Genomic DNA, 21,310 nt, shown 5'->3' with positions numbered 1-21,310 from the left:
GCTGAGGAAAGCAAAGTTTAGTCAGACAGTGTCTGGCCTGGTCAAGTGTGGAAATTTCGTATTTTACTTTATTTGTTCAGTCAAGCTACAAACACTTTAATTCCCCTCACCAAAGCATTTCGGCTGAGCCACAGTGCGGTTCATGACTCGTCAGTAATGTCGGGGATGATACCAGCGCCGGTCCTCAGAGGGGCAGCAGTGTGCTGCTTCTGGAGGCTGTTCGAGATCTGGCAGGAAACGCTGAAGCTGTGACTTTTGGTACAGCTGTGTGGCATCAACAAAGACACTTCTCATCCGTAGTAGAGTAAATGCTGAGGTACTTTTCTCAGATATTGTCATCACGTAAAGAGGATTACATGAAAGACCTGCATTGTTAAGAATAGTTATCGAAAGAAAATATTTTCACCAAAACTGTCCCTCCATTGTGAGACTTTGAGATGAATCTGTTTCATATGTTCGAGCCACCTGAGCCCTGTTAAATATAGGCTAAATGTGACGGCTTTCTTTTTTTTCATATTTCAACTCACCCATAATCAGACAACATTTGAACTACTTGTACAATATGACTGTATGTTGAAGCAATGACATTATGAGAAACAGTTAAATAGTTTGTAAAATGAAGCACTAAAATTGGTTTAATGGACAATTTTTTAACATTTTACTAAAATGTAATCTAAATCAGAGGTGGTTAAGCAGAAATTGATCTAAAAATGGAATGACCTCTCTGATTTGTTTTGGAATCCAGCCCATATTTTATGAAAACTGTCTGGAGGACAAAGGCTCTGCTTGGACATGTGGGCACTGAGTGCAGTCCTTGAGTTTCTATGGCAGCAGCTTTGGCACTCACTGTTAAACGTGGGCGTGCCTGCTTTTTGTGGAATCAAAGGCTTTGCTCAAAGAAGTTTAGATATTTGCCCAGTGTCCAGATTCATAGCTTGGCGCATCGGTGGCTTGTGCCAGGCTTCAGAGGAAAAGCAGCCAAATCCTGTCCTTTTTGCATAGAGTTACTCTTTTGTTTGAATGGGGGTATTTCAAGTTTATTATCACTTGGATGTTACATTTTATGGTGTCTGGCAGTTTTGTGATAGGCTGCAGAGAGCTTTGATGATCCGGATTGATTATTTTACCACAGGGATCTTGGGCCGAGCTTTCTGATTGGCCAGAGGTGCATTCCAGTCCTGCTGATAGCCTCCTATAAAGCACTGCTGTCTGTCTGAGCCTTACGCTTATTGCACCATTTGCAAATAATCCATCTTTTTACACCCCTACAGTATCTGCGCTGTATCAGATCAACTTATATACAGACTGAACAAGTTCAACTTTTAACTTTTATTCACACAAATTTACTAAAACCTGTACAAAAATATATTTTCTGAAAGAGTTTTACCTATAATTATTTTGAGCAATTTACTGTCATTTCAAATTTTTTTCCTGTTTTAGTAAATTATGGATAATTATTAAAATCACAGAAATATGGGTAAAAGCTGGAAATAATGTCCACATCACAAATCAGTATTTTGGAACGAGGTCACTTGTTCTTTTACAATGTCTGACCATTGAATTACACTATTTGTACTGTATATAAACTGGCAAAAAAAGCATTATTTTACAGAGATTTGCTGTGTAAGAGTGTAAAAAAAAAATTTATTTATTTTTTTACAGATTTTCCATATTTTGTTAAATTAAAGACACCGTTGAGTAAAATTAGTCATAAAATTAACTAAAATTAATAAGAATTATATATTTATCATTTAGTATTATTTAAATGATAGAAAAAAATTAAAAATGTCCAAAACCATAAATATTGTCCATACCAATAATCTGTATTTTCATAGAAACAGAAAATTGTTCTTTCACTAAGTGTGGCCGTCAAATGACACTTTTTTGTGAGCTTTTAAATCCTTTAAAATCTAATTATTTTGTAGATAATTGCTGTTATTTTTTTCAGTTCTTAAACCTCACAGTATTTCATACTTTTCAACCAGTTTTTTTTTCTTGCACCCTTATTGCCAGGTTTTCAGTTTGTTTGTTTTTTGTTGTTGTTTGTTTACATCATTTTATTTACAGTCTACATTAAATATGTGGCAGTATCTTGGCACATTGCAGTTGTTAATCTCAGAAATGTTTAGTCCAGGTGCATTCCATTTTGATGTCAGTGGATCGTGTCATTTCAGTAAGTGTTACTGTAACGGCGACACAGCAGCTTCCTGTCCCACGGGTCAGCCAGACAACTCTTCCTTTTTCCTGACAACTGAAACTGAGACCTGGTATTTTTACAGTAGCCATAAAGATAGCCCAATCGTCTGAGTGCCTGTGATTTCCAGTAAACGGGTACAGCATATCGAACCTTGCTCTATCGGTCTGCCCTGTCATGTAACGCAGCCATCAGTTTCCATGGAGCGGTAAATGCAACAACGCGTCTGTCCTCTGCTCCAGTCTGTCACGCTCCACTGACTGTATGCGAATCAGGTAAAAAAATAAAGCCCATGTAATGAGGTAAAGTCTGCAAAACTTGCAGCAAAACTGTTTGATCCAGAGATCGGAAATCGCAGTGTCCCGGCTCACATTACAGCCAAATGGTTTTGGCGTTCCCAGACAGCTAGTGTCAGGTAATGGATCCTCCATATGTGTGTCAGTGCGCTCTTCCCTCACATATGGGAAAACTTTACACACTCTGATCTATGGCAGAACCTTTTGTTGCACTCAGTGGAAAACCATTTATGCACCGAACAGCTGGAACTGAACTTCTGATCCGATTTGAGCTCAGTCCCTGATCAGATACTTTATATACACTCAGATTTAAATCTAAATGTTGCTCATTTGATCATTGTATTGCAGATTTTATTTATAGTGTGACAAGTTTAATTTCTCTGTTTAAATGAAAAAGCAGATTTGATATTACAATTTTTTTTATTTCTTCATATACACACTAATGTTGAAACGGTTGTAAATAGCAGATTAATTGCTCCAACAAGCTGAATATATAAAAAAGAAAAAAAAAATTTTGAGGCAAAGAATGGCAAATAAGTCTTTGTGGAAATGTGAATTATCCACAATTTCTTCACATTTTATACATCGACGGTTAATCGATAAGCTAAGAAGGTAATCGCCACAGTGAATAGTTGTTGTCCTGTGTTGGATAGTTACCTCCGCCAGGTGGTTATGTAATCATCGGAGTCTGTCTGTTTGTCTGTTAACAGCATAACTCAAACAGTCATGGACGGATTTTCACCATATTTTTAGAGAATGTCCGGAAGAGCAAAAGTAACAATCGATTAGATTTTGGAGGTGATCCGGATCAACGTCTGGATCCAGGATTTTTTTGAAGGACTCTGTATAATTGAGAGATGGCCTGACAAACAGACAAACAGATGGCCTGGCGGAGGTCTGCGCTCTCCGAGTGCTTTTCTAGTTTGGGATTGAAATGTTCTTCCAGTTATATTCAGAAATAATCCTTGTGTTGTGGCCTGTATTGATGTTATGTTGAATTAAATGAAAAGGATTTAGATATCTCTAATGTCATTATTATTTTTAGATTCAAATCATGAAATATTTGAGTTCTTTTTCAAGCAAAAATGTCAGAAAGTTTGTCTTTTTCTTTGTCTTGTGAGACATTAAACTGATTGTTTTTGTTTTTTTGCTTCTGTTTGGACAGTTGTTAAGATGTCACCCTGAGCTTTCGAAAAATCCTCACATTTTTGTTTTCCAATATGTTCTGATATTTCTGAAAAAATAATTAGCAGATTAAGTGATAACACACAATGGTCTGTCGTGACTCTTCCAAAAACAAACAGACTCCCGGCTTTGCCTCGGGGGGCCGGAACAGCTTGTTATGTAATAGACCGGAGAGGTAGATAGTATTGTTTCATAACAGACAAAGACTCAATGCTGGGGAAACACTGTCGCTGACAAAAGCCCCAAAAAGCCTTCAAGGCTATAGACAGGAGCGCCTATTTTTCAGCTGATGACTAGGAGAAGGGAGTGGTGTTTTACATTTTATTCACCACTGACAGATTTTAAATGATATTGTATTCATGTGGCAGAACTGAGCTCATACAAAGCCCTCAGTGTGTGTTGTTTGGAAGGCAGAAGTCACAGCTGTTGTAAGAAGGAGCAATTGTCATTATTTATTTCCTCTTAAAGTGGGTCACAGAGTTCTTTCCCTGCATTACACAACTGTCAGCGTGGATTGTAACGTGAAGAGTTTCTCAGTCAGACTATCACATCCAGCAGCCACCTTTGATCTCAGCACCTCTCATCGCACACAATGGGGACAATTATCAGTTAACACACAGTCACTTAGAGTGACAATCAGCAGCAGTCGCACAGCACTTAATGCCTGAACTGAAACATGAGGCGTTCTTTGTAACAGTCTGTTAATAGAGTGACAAGTATCAGTGACTGAATGGACAAATGTTACACTTAAAAGTTTGCTTCCAAACACAGTTCATGAAAGGGGAGTTTGAATGAAAAATGTGAAATAATTAGATAAATATATGAGTTACAGTGTATCTGACATATGTTCAGCTGTCATAATTTGTATTTTATTTGTTTTAGTTCTTTTTTAAGCCCAAGCTGCCTGATATCTTGCTATTTTAGCTTTTCAAGTATAAGGATTGACTCCTTTTCAATACTTTTTTAACTGAATACCTTCAGGTTTTCAACTGTTGGTTGGGCAAAACAAGACGTGGAAGATAATTTTTCAAAATACTTTATCGACCATTTATTTAATAACTGGCAATAATCAATAGTTTCTGTCCAACGGTAAATTAGAATTCCATAGCATTCCTTCATCACTCAATCTGGGAGGCATAATTATGCTTTTTGGACATTTTACATGCAGTGCAACATTACGATTGTTTACAAAAAGGCACAATACTCAGTAAGTCATTTAACTTCTTTCTAGCTGCTGAATTTAGCTTGTCAGGTCTGTTTGTGAAGAATTTATTTGTGTGTTTTCCTGCACAATCTTGAATTCCACTAATTATCAGTTCATTACATATTGCCCATATGGTGTGGGAGGGGCTGGAGTGCTGAGGAGGTGTGTGCTGGAAAGACAAAGAATTTCCCCTGTTACCTGAAGGTGGAGCGAATCAACGCACAGCTTTATGATTGCCATTTGTGTGACTGTTGGCCTGCAGGGCCAGGTAGACAGTCAGCCACACTGGGGAACAAACGGTCATGCTACACTCAGCTCTGCACTTTTGACTGCACTGTGGTTTCCTGGAAATGGATTCTTCCTGACTTTTGGAATTGCCCTCAGAGTGTTTTTTTTTTTTTTTTTTTTCTGATTACTCAGACCTATTTTTTCATGATCTGACATTTGGGGGATTTTCTTTCTCGCCGTGAAAGATGGTTCATTTTGTTCGCCTTACATCCTGGCGCAGCTTGGACCTGCTGGAAGAGGAGCCGGTGATTCCCGAGTCACCCCCTCTTGTCAAAGTGCTGCCTGTATCTAAATATGAGGTGAGAGGTTTGCTGTGTGCATGTGATGTGATGATATGGTGCCATTTCTTGCTGATTTTGTTGAAGTGAGCAGTAGTATGCTTTAGAGTTGCAACTATTAGCTAATTTGAAAGTAATCATAAATCAGCACCATCAGTTCATCATTTTATTGTAAGAGTCCTTTTTACCTCAGAGCTGCAAGCAGTCTGGGAAGATTTTGGCTGCTTTGGTAATAAAAAAATCCTGCACTTAAGTAGAAACAGCACAACCATGGCCAGAAGTAGGGAGAGCTCAAGAATTACTTTTGTGCACCATAACAAAGCCATAAATCATAAAAAAAAGAAAAAGTTTAATTATTTATATGACAAAAACTCAAACTGCAATCAACATGTCCTACATTTTTCTAACTTACCAAAACTATGAAAAGTTTTATAGATGCTAAATATTTTATTTCTTATATTTTTACAACCTCTATAAACTTGTCATCAACTCCAGAAAGATATTTCACCATCAAAATGGGTCTTCCAGCAACTTGCTCCTCATTGTGCCATTTTTGAGTCATGCTACATTTAGTTTATTCATCTCCTATGTGTAATTTTCCTCTCAATCTCTCTAATTTGTCTCCATATTTGTCTGCTCTCTGATCTGTGTAAACTCAGCCCGCGGGTTAGTCGAACACTTCCTGATTTTTGTGTCATGTGACTGCTGGTCGCAGCTGTCATGGCTTCTCGTTTGCACTGAAGAGCGCAGGATTTTTAGTTTTTGGTGAATTTTTGAATGAGGCAGAATTTTATTAATTTTTTTGACGAAAAATACAGATTTTAAGTCTGCAGAAAGCTGAATATCCAACAATGAGCTTTGTTTTCAGTTTCTGGCTCTCACAAATGCAGTCTTCTTGGCCCTTTTTTTTTTTCTTTTTCCAATGTAACATGCAAATTCAAACCCGCTGTTGGGTTTTGGGGTTCAGAGGATTAAAGCAGAAATGCCGAACAGTTGCTGGTTCCAACTTCTCCACTGTGAGCAGTTGACAATATCGTTTGGCGTTTTAGAAAAAAACAGCAAAATGTCCATAATGAAAGTAATAATTAATTTAGACCTATGTGTAAGATAAGATAATCCGTTGTTACTCCCCGTGTCCGGGGAAATTTCCCATGTTACAGCAGCATACATCATACAGTAGAACCAACAATAAGCAACAATAAACAACAATATAGTGATAATCATAATAACAATCAAAATATCTTCAGGAGTGTAGGATGGAAAAAGTGGCTTATGGAATGATGTGAAGTACAAGAAGAGTCAAATAATGCAAGAAGAAGAAGAAATGCAATTCATTTTAATTTTGTCATTCATAAAGAAATGAAACAGTCATCCTCGTGTTCTTGCTGCAAACATCACAGTGAAACGTTTCTGGGATTTCATTGGAATTACTGCTGGGATGACGGGGGTTGGGCAACAGGACAATTATTTTCACTTTGCTTTAACTCTTATGTCTCACCTTAGACTGGAAGCGTCACAGTTTCTGTTTGAGACACTGTTTTGGTGCTCAGCAGGCTCTGATTATCGGAATTGCTGCGGCCTTGAAACGTGCATCATGTGTTGACCATCGGGGGGGTTCTTTTTCGTTTCCATTTCCTGGTCATGCACATGTGATGTATGTGCGTGTTTGCCCGTGCTGGCGTGTGTCTGGCTCTCAGGAAGGTCGGTGTCACGCTGTTTTCCCATCGTCAATCAGCCTACCTGATCAAGGGGAGCCGTTATCAGTCCACTAACATAAAGGCAGTAGCAGGGGTCAGTCACGGGGGATGCTGCTCACTTTGTCCCCACTCATTTAAATACAATCCCTTCCCATTTAAAGATTTTCTGCTTTCCAGGCCAAGGTTAATCCCACAAACCGTGGTGATAAGATAAGGCTAAGTGGACACAAGCCTTGATATCATTAACCTGGCTGTACAGGTCTCAGTACCCAACGCCAGCTGCTTTATGAGCAAGATGGTCTGGGGTCCCTCTGCTCTGACTGACAGGTTTACACAGTGGCCACAAGAGAAACCTTGTAAACATAATTAGTTAGGCTGACATGTATAGAGCGGCTTAATGTTTGCTGTGATGGTATATTTGCTCAGACTGAGTAGTTATTGGACAGTATAACTACCTACAGAAATATCACCAGAGGATTAAAGTGACTAGAATGTTAAAGGGGTGCAGCAAACAGTCATTTTGATCATCTGTTGATGTTTTGATTCACCAATTAACATTGTAATCCATGAAAACGAAGTCTATGAAGACGTTTTTAAATGACTTGTTTTGTTCAACCAGCACCCCAAAAGCTAAACATGCTGAGTTTATAAAGATATCAAACAGATGAAACTGGCAAATCTAAACTCACACAACCAAAAAGACTCATTCGATCGCCACAACAGTTACAGATTGACTTTCTGTGTATCAGTTGAGTTTCATTCCCGGAAAGTGTTCAGACTCTTCTGGTGCTGCTGCAGGAGGAGGTTTTTGTGCGCCCATGCTTATCTACCAGGCATATGCCGCCTTTCAAATGGACTGGAACAAGCAAGTAAACAAAGGGGATTTCCTGTTTGGCCATTATTAGGAAATTTCTTTCCTTGTTTTGGCCAGCCAGCTTGGCATTGTTCAAATGTGTCTGGGCAAAACTTTGATTGAAGATAACATAAAGAATGGTGAATTAGTGGGAAAAAATGAGGTGTCCACCCAGTCATTTTCTTGGTTTTGTTTCGTTAATTGCTTTGAAGGGAAGCTAATCTTGAAAAGTTGCGAATTCATCAATTTCACAAGTGGTACTTCTGAGCGGCCTGTTGAGATTGACTCAAACAGCATTTGGCATCTCCAGAAGCACTGGGGAAGCTCCCTGCAAGCTGTCACACTGACTCCGCCTCCAAATATTCAGATCAGCCTCCTCTTGTGCCTCCTCTTTCCTGCCCAACACAATGAAGCAGGATCCTCAGGTTGCTATGACTTCAGGCCAGTGTCTGTATGAAATGCAAGCAGGCTGGGCGCCTCAGTGAGTAGACTTCACCTCAGTGAGTAGACTTCACCTCCAACTGTTTGGAAAGCAGGACAGGACACGGATACGTCCCGGCTCAGAGAGAAGCTGTGGTCGGACACGGTGGGACGCGGCCAGCAACCCGGACCCTGACGGCTGGAACAGGACGCTTCAGGACTGAGGAGTCTTGAGGGGAGAAGAAAGCGGCAACGTTGAAGTGAACCCTCGGCCTCTTGCACTGACTGGTACCTGTAGACGACGTGGATGTTACCCAGTGGAAGTGGAGAGCGGGAAGGCTAGGAGCTGAGAGAGAGCAGCAGCTGGCTCCAGAATGGGCTGCGATCCATGAATCCAATTGAAGGATTAGGATGGTTTTTGTTACTTTTGACATGCCTCTGGCTTCAATGGTGAGCACTGTTAATGTGGTGGGAACCTGCTGATAGCTTTTATCCCTCGGTGCTTATAATTACAACTTCCTGGCCTTGTCTTTGTCTGTGAGAAACTGGCTTCTTGTCAAAGTGTTTTCAAAGATATATAAGATGTTTCCGTTTTAACTTTGAGTTTTCTGTATTATATCTACTTTTACTGTATTTTCCTCCTCTGCTTTCTCTGTACAGAGACAACGACCTGCTGTCATGCACTGTGAACACAAACTAACTGGGTTTCCAGTAGTGTGCTTCTTAACACCAGCATCCTTCACCAGTTGGCTCACAAACCAACAAAAAAAACAGTGTCCATGCTTGTTTCCTTTTCACTGAAAGTGACTCTGAATTTGTCCGCATTCCCCTTTCGCTTTACTCCTTGTTCCAAAGCCAACATGTCTCTTTGCAGTTAAGTCGCTGTTCTCTTTTGTAATCACGTCTGACAGATAAAAAGACTAAAAGCTGCTTGAAAATCTGGAGGACCCCCCACTCTGGTTTACTGTCTCATTATGCAACTCTGTATAGGCCTCTTGTGTGCCTTTACTCTGGTTAAGTGGCTCCATAAAGGTTTGGGGACATTCTTCCTAAAATGGAAATCTCTGTATTGCAGAACAGCTTAACCAGAGCTAGTCATAATATTTAAATTTCATTTCATAACCTAACTGTAGACTGTGGGAAGTCTTTACCAGAAGTGCTTAGGAAAGCTATTCATAACTGTTGGATGACTGAAACTTCCTTATCCAGTCTGTGTATGTGTGCAGCTTTGTCAACGTTGATCAAAGCTTACCTCAATTGCTATTCCACAGTTGCTATTAGATTTATTCACAGATAGTTTTCTATGGTTCCAGCTGACACCATTTGGATGATGGTGATGATGGAGTTGATACAGATTTTTAGTGGAATTGTTGTGATTAGGTGAGCTTTAGATAAGAAGATAATCTGCAGCTATTTATGATTTATTCAGGCAAAAATGCTTAAATATGTTGTGGTTTTAGCTCCTTATCTGGGAGAACTGGAGTTTTCTTTGTCAGGCCTGATTGTAAACTGAATATCTTTTCAGTGTCTGTCAGGTCATTAAAAACATCTGGTGGTAAAATATACTTAGTATTAATCGCTGCTAACTGACAATTCATAGACAAGGTGATGAAAATGATCTGTAGGTGTATTGATACTGAAGAATAATTTAGGTTTGGAGCTCAAGTAGAGTTACCTGAGTCCTACTAAACTGTTCAAATTGCATTGAACTGAAAAAGAATCGGTTATATTAACAAGGTAGGTATTCAGATACGAGGAATCTGACTTTGTGATTTGATGCATTGCAGAAAATTAAGACAAGTAGAATATAGAATGATTTGAAAAGAAAGCAAGTTTTGTTAGTCAAATAAACAGCAAGTCTAGCAAATCCAAGAAGTTTGAAATGGTAGAAATATTTAGTGTGCAGGAATGTGGAAATTATTTGCTTGAAAATGTGCAAACTGACATTGTATATGCTGTAAACACAGATGTGCAACAGTAGATGTTAATCCATGTCATAGGAGGTTCAATGGTTTAGTGATAGACACTAATACACGTGGCATTCTAGTAATGTTTTATTTTACTTTTAGCCAGTTTCCTAATGTGAAAATGATTGTATTGGTCTAAATTCTGGGTGGTTTGAGGACTAAGCACACTGGTGTCTAATATCCAGCAGCTTTGATCGCATTTGCTTGGGCTTGTTTGTGTTTGTAGGGGGTCAGGTGAAAGAATTTCATTGGAATGACCGGTCAGTTCCAACAACCGTGTCAGTGTACAGGAATGTAAGTTTCATGTGTTTTGTTGGGGGGGGTCGCCGACCTGCCTCCCAACCAGCAGATTCCTCAGCACTGACACTCCGACGACAAAAACAACTGCTTCCTCAGATACAGAGGTGGCCCCTGTTTGTTTGCTTTGCTGCAGCTCGTAAAGTGGACAGAAATTGCATGAGCGAGGGTGCGCGGCAGGGCCTGCTGACAGGGTAACAATGGACAGGGAACAATGGCCAGACTCAGGCCGTCTGTTCTTGTGGAACAACCTCTCGCCTGCTCCTTGTGATGTAATGAGCATTCAGCATGAGGAAGTGGCAGTCCTTCCCTTCTCCTGTTTGTGTCCAGCCATTAGGACAGCTTTAACGGTCCTGTTGATGTCATCCCTCGTACAGAATTCCCCTCCGTTTTCCTGTTTATCCTGTCTTTGTATATCTCTCATTCCGTCATTGTCTCTTTCCATCCGTCTAACTGGAAACAATTGTGTTTCCCCTCAGTGGCAAAAATCACTCATGCCAGTCTGTGTCCTTTCATTTTCTGTTTAGTTTCTTTTATTGTGCACTGTGTAAATTTCATCTGTCCTGTCTGCCTCGCAGGGTCAGGCCCGACGGAGGAAGAACATGACAGAATTCCTGGGGGAGACGAATATTCCAACCCCAGATGCTCTGGGGCAGATCGGTGGCTCTCTGCCCATCATCGGTGGTGGACCTGACAGCTGGAAGAACCGAGCCGCCAGCCGCTTCAGCGGATTCTTCAGCTCCAACACCGGAGCGGGACCCTTCGTCAAGGTAACGCTGACCAAGCAGAGGTTAAGACATGACATAAAGGAAGCAACGTTTGGCTTAAAATTCTGAAATTGTAGGGCTGCAAGGGAAAGGTTTGTTGCCCAGACAAGTCTCAGATTAAAAAACAGTAGCTACCACCATTGGGAGGGGGTCAGAAAGCCATATCCCCCCCCCCCGAGCCCTGGTGAAGTCATTTCCCTTCAACATCTCCTGACTTGTTGGCTCAACAGCAGCCCTGGAAATGAGTAGGTGGAGGAAACCTTATGTGCTCACTCATTCCTGTCCAACGTTTTCTTGTCTTTATGAACTCAATGTTAAAACTTTTTTTAAGCTTAAAGGAATAGATTTTGGAATATACTACATATAGAAGATTGTCTGGCCAACAGTCGGCTGACTTAGCTACACGTGAAGACATTTATATTTTGCTAAGTCCACTGATTGGAAAGGAGAAAACACTTTGTGCCTTCCTGCTTGATTTAAAGCTCACTAACTGAAGCAAAGCAACAACTAAAAGTGTCAAATCTTTCCTTTAATTTCAGTTTTCAACAATGGTAATCCGCTTTGGAAATAATGAAGTACAGGCACACGCCCACACACACATGCCTCCCTTTGTATCCTCCTCCCTGAGGTCACAGCCTGCACAGTAGCAGATGTCACACAGAGACAGTATCTGTCTATCACTTGTCAGTGTCGGGCTCATCTCTATTCAAACTGTTTGTTCCCCGTCACCCCCCTCAGGGCCACAGATCTCGCTCCAGACCCTGCACCTCTGGCACCCTCCGCATTGCAGGGTTAAACAAGCGCCGGTCTTGTTGTCCCAAAACTTTGGCAGGAATCTCTGATCATTTTCCATCCAAATCTGCTGAGTAGCTTCCCACTGTCAGTGAGCCTTATTTTACAAAAATGTTTTGCATCAAAAGATTCACAAACTTTAAACCACTGGTCCATTTCTTCCCTCTGTGTTGTCGCTTTCACCCCCCACTCCCTGTCTTCTATTGTTAACGTGGTCTCAATGCACAGAGCTCATTTTCATATCTACGCAAGGCCTGCCAGCTTGAACAAAGACTTGAATAGCTGCTACTGTTGGATTTAAGAATTAAGGCGCCAGTAAACAGGATTTGTATGCTAATAATACACAGGCTCCTCTTTACTTACAGTTTGAATGCAACAATGCACACACAGAAATAGACGGTTACTTTTTCATCTCATGCTCGGCTTTGTTCGGACTAATTTAATTTTTTTAAATTTTTTTTTATTCTTATTGTAGGAGGTGGATCGTCTGGAGCAGCTTCAGAACAAACTCCACTCCTACATGTTGTTCGGGCTGCCAACGGTGCCGCGGCAGCTCTCCTTCCACCAGGACTCCTGGGAGGGGGAGGGGGAGGAGACCAACCTGGCGCTGGAGGAGAGCTGGCAGAAGCTTCTGGACAACTCAGAGGTGCAGTAATAGGACACACAAACACACACTCATTCATTTAGTGCATACACATATGTGACAGTAAGATAAAAGGAAAAGTCACGAAAATAAACTCAATTGAAACAATTTTTTAATTTTGATGTCGGCAACTTTCAGCTGCTTGTTTCAATACTCCGCTGCACGAATGTTGAATTAGATAAATGGAGTACTTTGGAGTTATTGTTAGCACAAAAAAAAACATAACTGACATGATGTAGGGAAAAGAACATATGTACAGGCACTGCTGTACTTCATTTAAAAAAACAAATAGCATAAGAAAGATTCACAATAACATATGATAAAAATCTAATGTGCAAAGTCCCTTTTCCGTGCACAAAGGGGAGCCATAAGACAAATAGCAAGTGAAAACAGGAAAAACATCTTCTACAGTTTAGGGACTGTATGAACATTGCATAGAGGGTCGTGTTTTACCTTTTAAAAATGCTATATATTTTTAGATCATCTCCTGTAGTTTGTATACACCCTGCAATATGGTTGTTTTCCTGATCACAATAGACATTTGGGGCAACTACACACAACAGTAAGCGTGATCAGCATGCATACAGGGCAAGTAATGAACTTGTATTGACACAAATCTATGCATTTTCCTGTTATTTCTGCCCATTTGCTACACTATAATGTCCGTCACGCTTGTGTAAATGAAACCCCAATTAACAAAGCAGGTTTAAAAGTCCAACTGACATTCTATTCTCAAGTCTTGCCATGTTGATCCTGGCCATCTCGACTTTGGCGCTAACATTTCTCTATAAACCGAACAGTAGTTTCTGTTTTTGTTTATATGTTGTTTTTGTTCAAAATGACGTAAAAATTAGCAATTTAAATTGTACAAAGGTGTTGAGGTTGAACTCAACATTTTCATTATTTTAACAAGTAAGCTCCAAATGGAAAATTGCAATGGAATAAAAACTGTAGAAGTCTTCCCCTTTCCTGTCACTTTTTCTTCCAGTGGCTTGTCAGTGTTCATGCTAACATTCTCTGTAGGGAAGTTACCTAAACGCATGCTGACATCCTGATTCTTGCATCATTTATCTTCCTCATACTTGCACTGGTGCCACCCTCCTGGAATAACACTCATAAAGTCATGATGAACTGTCGCTGCTTATGTAAATGATAACGCCCATCACACACTGTTAATGTGTATGAGACCAATCAGGACTGAGAGCTCATTGCTCAGCTGCTATACAGTCACCTGTATGTTCATGCCTGACGGTTAGTTACATAAGACACGTTGTTGTAAGTCAGTCCTGTTGTTGATGTGAGTTAACTGGAAAGTTTCAGAACATTACCAGCAAGTTATCTTTTTTATAACCATTCCTCATGTAATTATATAAACATATTATTCAACAGACGAAACATTATGTTGCACCAGCATGTGACGGCCGTTATACAAGTATGAACAGCCTCTGCACGACACAACAAACAAGAAATTGTATATGAATATTCACACAGCCTCATAGGTGATTAGAGGTAAGCGAAAAATGATCCAAGAAGTATTCCATTAAAGCTCCCTGCTCATCTGGAACTTGCATTTTTTTGTTCGTCAGGAATATTGAAGTAATGGTCAGAATATCATTATTCATCACTCAAGTCATCTACATTCACTCATCTTAGTCTTTCAGTCTCAGTATGTTGTGTCAATGTAGAACAGTATGTCACTCATTGTGACCTGTTGTCTTTTTATTGCGACCTTTTATTGTTCTATGTTTTATTGTATGTTTCACTGTTATGTTTTCTTTGTGTACTTTTTGCAGTGTGCATTTATTGTGACTTATTGTCCTATGTATCAGTGTTATGTCTTCTTTCATTTTTTTTTTTTTTATCTTAGGGACTGTGGATGTAAATTAACATTGTTGCTATAATCCGGCTTATTTACATCCATGGTGAAAGTTTGTAGCCGGCTTTAGTGAGAATTATTCAATGCTTGGATGACTTTGTCAGTATATGTGCGATGTAATCATTCCTGAAAGAGGGGTAAAAAAAAATGGAATTAAAGAAAGTCTTGATAACTGTAATAAAATAAAATGAATCTGAGGATGTATTTGTTGTATTTGTTAATAAAATGTGTGTCTGTGTTTTGTGCAGACGTTGACAAGGCGGCAGTCCCACCAGCAGGAGGCCATCTGGGAGCTGCTGCACACCGAGGCTACCTACATCAAGAAACTCCGAGTGATCACTGATGTAAGAGAGCTACTGCAGCGTGCTGACACACATAAAGATCACACGCTGCTACACATCTAGCTGTTGTGTAAGATGAAGAGGCTTCTGTGCTGTGACAGATAAGACACAATGAGCATCTTGTTGAGGTCTAAATACAGAACAGACTTTGTCACATTCCAGTATGTGAGAAAGTGATATGGTTTACTGTGAGGCTGATAACCCTCAGGTTTTAACCATATCATCTCCAAGCAGTTTCAGGGCGTTTCTTGCTCCTGTTACGTTTGTCCTAATCAGGGCAATATAAATTCCTGCACCTTTTATTCAACATTTTCCAAGTGCCCACAGGTGTTACCAAAACTGGTAAAAATAAGTCTACTTACTATAGATATTTTACTATGTAGATCTGATAGTGGTCTCCCATCTGCTCTGTGTATACACAGCCTACCGTTCAGCTGAAAAGTCCCTGCATTTTTGTCACGTAACATTGGTAGCATCTGAGTCACAGTTGGGCACAGGAGTGCAGAATATTTAGTTTTTTGCAGAATCTGGACAGTGCAAATGGTTTCTATTTGGTCATGTTTTTACACACAAAGGGATGTTAGTGGAATTTCAGATCTTAAGCTTAGATTTTGTCCTGGTTTTCACACCATAGATGGGTAGTTCAAGGATCATTTGAAAGTTGGAGAATCTGTTTATTCCTTAAATTTTACAGTTTGTAGCTGTGATAAATTGTGTAATTTGTATATAGATATATTTTGTAAGGAAAACATGCATTTCAAACCAGGGGGGCATTGGGAGTTCTGACAGTTACTGCCTTAGCGTCAGCTTAATCTCTCATTTTTGTTGGAATCTCAATTTCATAAGATTAAATTCTTTTGTGTCGCTCTTTCCAGTTGTTCCTAAGTGGGCTGCTGAACCTGCAGGAGAGTGGTCTGCTGACGGAGGTGGAGCCCACCAAACTGTTCAGTAACATCCAGGAGATTGTCCGCCTCCACACCTCCCTGTGGAACCAGGTCATGCTGCCCGTCCTGAACAAGGCCAGGCAGGCTCGGGCTCTGCTCGACCCCGCTGACCTCCACGACGGCTTCAGGACGGTAAGTTGTAGTTGCACAGTGAATCACAGTCTGTATATCTGAACTTCACAGATGCAACAAAAGTATGTTGTCAAAATGTCATGATCTTATGCATGGGCACCACCTTAACTACTAAACAGTTTATTGATGTATCGCTTTGTTCGACAACTATGACAAGATAACTGAATAAGTAATTTAATAAGCTTTAAATCAGTTCCACTAACATTGGCTAGATATTCCAAGAGGCTAAAAGCTGACTTGTAAGTGGTATGTTTGACATGCTCAATAATTTGTAGCCCTAAAAGCAACAAAAGGTGTTGTATAGTTTTCAGGCAAGTGTAAGTATAAGACAGGCTTTGTAATTTCACTGAACCTTTAATTAGATGATAAATAGAGGCTAGTTTCAAATCAATTCTGAAATTAAATGAAAAGGCAAACTCTGCCCGAGTTAAATAGTTTTCTCTTATGCTGGTGTAATATCTCTGACTCATATGTTTGTTTGTGTGTTCAGTTTGGCTCCAGGTTCCAGCCCTACATCCGTTACTGCATGGAGGAGGAGGGTTGTATGGAGTACATGCGCACGCTTCTCAGGGACAATGAGCTCTTCAGGACCTACGTCACGGTCAGTTCTCAGCGCTCTCCTGCCATAAAGCTAATCCCAGAAACCTGCAGTACACACTGTGCTGACGCGCTCATCCTTCGGTTTCTTCATGTTTCTGCTGCTTGACTTCCTGTTTTTGTCTGCCTCTATTCAGTGGGGAGAGACCCATAAACAGTGTAACCGCCTGAAGCTGGCCGACATGTTGGCAAAGCCTCACCAGAGGCTGACCAAATACCCCCTCCTACTGAAGAGTGTCCTCAAGAAGACTGATGAGCCATCCGCCCGCGATGCCGTCAACAGCATGGTGAGGATGTGGCAAAATCTAAAATGACACAAAATTTCCTTTATGCCATGGCTATATCTACCTATGCCACAAATCTGAACATGAATGTATTTCTGTGATTTTCTTCTTCAAGGTGGCAACAGTAGAGGGCTTCATAAACAGCGTGGACTCTCAGATGCGACAGCGGCAGGAGCAGCAGAAGCTGGCCACCATCTCTGCCCGTATCGACTCATACGAGGCTGTAGAAGGCAGCAGTGAAGAAGTGGAGAAGGTAAACAATTTCTTGGGCTCTGGTGCTCTCAGATACGACGCTTCTTGTGAACCTGGGCTTCATACTTTGGTCTTTTCCTCTCTCAGATCCTTAAGGAGTACAACCGTTTTGACCTTATGGCTCCCATGAGAGGAGTATCACCGGAGGAGACTCGACAGCTGCATCTAGAGGGAGCGCTGAGGATGAAAGAGGGCAAAGACAGTAGGGTGAGAACAACTCGCATGGCTGCTTGGAAACACACGATGAGCACTCATCTTTTTACGTAACTGTTTCTCGCATTTGCTTTGCAGTCGCCTCGCATTTCATACAAAATAGTGAAACATTACAGGCAGAGATGTCCTGATCCCAATCCTAAGATTGGAACAAACTTAAACTCAATCCTTGATGTCTGTTGTCGTATTCTTCATAGTATGCAGCTTTATCAATCGATCATTGAATCACTTATAATATAACTGGATTACATCAGACTTTGGACCTCTGCTGATCTTGCTGATTTAAGCTGCCGACAAATAACACAGGCCGTAAAGGCGGCTGCCACGTAAACCACTAAGACATAGCAATGCTGTCCTACTTTATCTTGGCTTGATGTAGCACTTGTGTGCTAGGTCATTAAGCATCACGGAAAACTTTGTGCCCATTTGTTTGCCAAATCCTCACAATGCTCTCTGTTTGCCAACACGGAACTGACCACAGTCTGTGGTTGCTACAGCAATAATCAGTAAAAGAAATCTAGGTGCTACAGCTAATTGTTAAGTATTATTGACATAAATGGTATCGGATATAGGCAAGTACTAATAAATATTAGATGACTTGGATTGGTTTGGAGGTGAAAACACCTTGAATCCTTCATTGCAAGTGTTACTACCATGTCTAAAATGACTTTATCTCCCCGTCAGATGGAGGTTTACTGTTTCCTGTTCACTGACCTGCTGCTAATTACCAAGCCAGTAAAAAGAGTGGAGAAAGTCAAAATTATCCGCCAGCCTCTCCTCATTCACAACGTTGTCTGCAAGGAGCTCAAAGACCCCGGTGAGTGAGCAGATGCTACTATTTATGCTGTATTTTGATATCTAGTTTATAGAATTCTAAAAGTAATGATGCGTTTTATATTCAAATGACCTAGTTTTTCTGTTTGCTAATGTGTAACAAAGGAAAGCTGGAAATCTTCTTTTGAGAAGCTACAACAAGCAGATGCATTTCAGCTATAAAATGAGTGGTTTCAGAACGAGAGATCATTCACCACAAAGTTGACTTTTTTCCTCATAACGCTGACATTTTGCACCTCGTCTCCGTAGGCTCGTTCATCCTCATCTACCTCAATGAGTTCAAGAGTGCAGTGGCAGCCTACACTTTCCAAGCCAACAGCGCCACCCAGGGGCGGAGCTGGATAGATGCTATCTGCAATGTCCAGGTAGGAGAGCGAGTTTATCTGCTCTTACGGCATCCAGCTGGAAGATTTCTTTTGTCCTTCCTAAAATGCTGTGATAGTTTTGTTTGTGTTAAAATGTTGTTGCGTATGTGCTTAACGTGGCTGAATGATTACAGAACCAGCTGCAGAGGCTTCGTACCGAGGAAATCCTCCGGCAGCAGAAAAATCTGAAGAGATGTACGGAGCATGACGACGAAGAGGAGGAGGAGGAAGATGAAAGCAGCAACTCCACCACAAGTTCGCCCTGCCTGAGGCACAAGGAGCAGCTGAATTCAAGGTACTACAGTAAAAAAAATGTAATAAATCGCTAATTTGAAAAAGAAAATCAAACGGCTGCAAGAACAAATCACACACCTTCTTTTTTTATTCGTTTTTATTTTTCTGACAACATGTAAACCTCCAAATTATTCTTATCTACACTGAGCTAAAAGGACAGTTTGCTTCACAACTTTGTTTGCACTATCAAAGTAAATCCAATGGGAAAAAATTAGTTTGAAGATGCCATTATTTATTTTTTATTACTTCACAAATATTGAATTTTTTAAATGTATACATTTTCTTATATAGTTGTGATTTACAATGATCTCCACAAAATAATAGGCCGTTTCTCTTCAGTGTGACCAGTTTGAATGTTAGTCACAATTAGATGTAGTTATTTGTCTCATCCTCCATACAGACAAAACAGAGCACTATGAAACAAAAAGCTTCTCTTCAAGGCTGTTCAACTCCAAGTTGTTTTTGTTGGTGTTGTTAAGGCGTAACCATGAAACAAATTTCTCTCTTCAGTCAATCAGATGGTTCCACTGAGACCCTGTCAGTGATGGACGTTGATGAGGCGGTGGAACATCAAGAATCTCCTGCCCCCATCCTGATCATTGAGGGAATCACTACTAAAGACTCAGACACGGATGCCGTTCAGTTTTCTGAAAGGCCTGAGATCCAGCACACCACAAGCCCCCGCAGAGACCACTCCAGTATTTACTCTGAGCACAATCAGGAGGTGAGGCCTGACGGCGAAGGGCTGGACCCCCAGTGTCGCTCTCTTTCCATTGACAGCGCCTACGGTACCCTCTCACCTGAATCCCTCCTGAAAGAACTGCAGCCACAGCCTGGCCAAAGTGAAGGAGAGGAGACCGAGGAGGAGGAGGGAGAAAGGGAGGGTCAGGGTGAGGCAGAAATAGAGGAGGAGGAGGAAGAGGAGGATGCCTCGCTGGGGTCCCAGCTGTCAGTCATCCAGCCCCCCTGTAAACCTCGCCGGCGGCCTCACGTTCAGGCACGTCTCCACTGCCTCCAGAGGTTGTCCTCTCTGAAGTTGTCCCGCTCTGAGGACAATCTCCTGCAACGCTTCCACGGTAAAACTCCCATCAGCCACACGCACTCACTCAGCTCTGAGGCGCAGGACCAATCACAGTGTGTGGACTCATTGCTGGCACACAGCAGGAGCCTGTCGGAGCTGGGACAAAAGTGCAGAGAGGTGTTTTCCAGTGACCTCGACCAGTCTGATGACTGCTTGAGCATAACCGTGCCCTCTGATAAAGTTAGTGCCACCCAAGCTGGACCATGCGAGGGTAATGAGTCCCCAAACAACAGCTCAGATGGGGAAACGGCTCCATCTACCTGCTCAGATAAGAAATGCAAGTCAATGGCAACCAGTGATTCAGAGGAAATGTCACCTGCAAAGAGGAAATCTCCAGCCCAGCAGCACAAGAAGCTGACACTAGCTCAGCTGTACAAGATACGCACCACTCTCGTCCTCAACTCCACACTGACGGCATCGTAAGTTGTTTCTTATATAACACCAGTCTGTGGTTTTACTACATTTAGGGATGTCTTGATCAAGTCTTTTTTTCCCCCCAATTACAAAATGTACTATCTGCTAATACAGAATCCGAATCCAATACTATTTTGCTGTATATTACACACTTCAAGTACGTTAATGACCGTAAAATAAATCCGATGTATGTTCTTGGCTGCTGAGTATCTCAACAATATAGATGATTTCTGCATCAAAGCTGTTCTTTAATGTTACATAGGTAGCCCTGGACCTTTATGTAAAGCTCATATAGGGCACCGTCTGAAATGTAGTGTAGAGAGGGTAAAGGGTAGGTGTACCGTGGCTCCCTCCAGGTGTACCGTGGAAACCTGCATTCTCCAGATACATGTCAGAAAATGCAGTGTCGATTAGCTGTAGCCTCTTACTGTTTAATACTGTACTAACCTGAGGAGGTCTTCACTGCGGTCAGTTCTGTGGTGGCAAACACAAAGCATTGTGGAAGTGAGCTGGTAACGGGCCACCATGACAAAGACTTTTGTTACACTTAACCTGTGCTCAGAGCTCATGTGTTTAAAACAAGCTGGGATGGATTAGGAGAGGGTTATATGCAAGAAAGCTGCCTCTGTGGCCCAAATCATGTGTCCACTTACTAAAACAGTAACATCAGCAAGGAACAAATATCCACTATGCTCCAACTGTGATATTTATTATTTATTGATAATGCTGCTGATTTTTGAGCATTATTCAAAAATTATATCCCAGTGTCCTGCCATAAATTGTGCTCTCGCTTGCGACATCT

At 41.1% G+C, this 21,310-nt stretch overlaps 1 protein-coding gene across 4 annotated transcripts in view; it reads left to right on the top strand.

Annotated features, from left to right (window-relative positions):
- plekhg5b (pleckstrin homology domain containing, family G (with RhoGef domain) member 5b) overlaps window positions 1-21,310 on the top strand; it is a 102,244-nt gene that overhangs the window by 77,526 nt on the left and 3,408 nt on the right. For all 4 annotated transcript variants that reach the window (XM_022189782.2, XM_022189784.2, XM_022189785.2 and 1 more), the window contains 12 exons: window positions 11,258-11,449; window positions 12,714-12,884; window positions 15,006-15,101; window positions 15,974-16,174; window positions 16,665-16,775; window positions 16,909-17,058; window positions 17,171-17,308; window positions 17,395-17,514; window positions 18,205-18,337; window positions 18,604-18,719; window positions 18,854-19,014; window positions 19,524-20,513. In XM_022189782.2, coding sequence (XP_022045474.2) covers window positions 11,258-11,449; window positions 12,714-12,884; window positions 15,006-15,101; window positions 15,974-16,174; window positions 16,665-16,775; window positions 16,909-17,058; window positions 17,171-17,308; window positions 17,395-17,514; window positions 18,205-18,337; window positions 18,604-18,719; window positions 18,854-19,014; window positions 19,524-20,513 — 2,579 coding nt within the window. The remainder of the gene's footprint in view (window positions 1-11,257; window positions 11,450-12,713; window positions 12,885-15,005; window positions 15,102-15,973; window positions 16,175-16,664; window positions 16,776-16,908; window positions 17,059-17,170; window positions 17,309-17,394; window positions 17,515-18,204; window positions 18,338-18,603; window positions 18,720-18,853; window positions 19,015-19,523; window positions 20,514-21,310) is intronic.

Source organism: Acanthochromis polyacanthus, chromosome 6, assembly GCF_021347895.1.
Source record: "Acanthochromis polyacanthus isolate Apoly-LR-REF ecotype Palm Island chromosome 6, KAUST_Apoly_ChrSc, whole genome shotgun sequence".
Lineage (NCBI taxonomy): Eukaryota > Metazoa > Chordata > Actinopteri > Pomacentridae > Acanthochromis > Acanthochromis polyacanthus.
The sequence above is the reverse complement of the archived record's forward strand: the minus strand, read 5'-3'. Positions and strand labels throughout refer to the sequence as shown.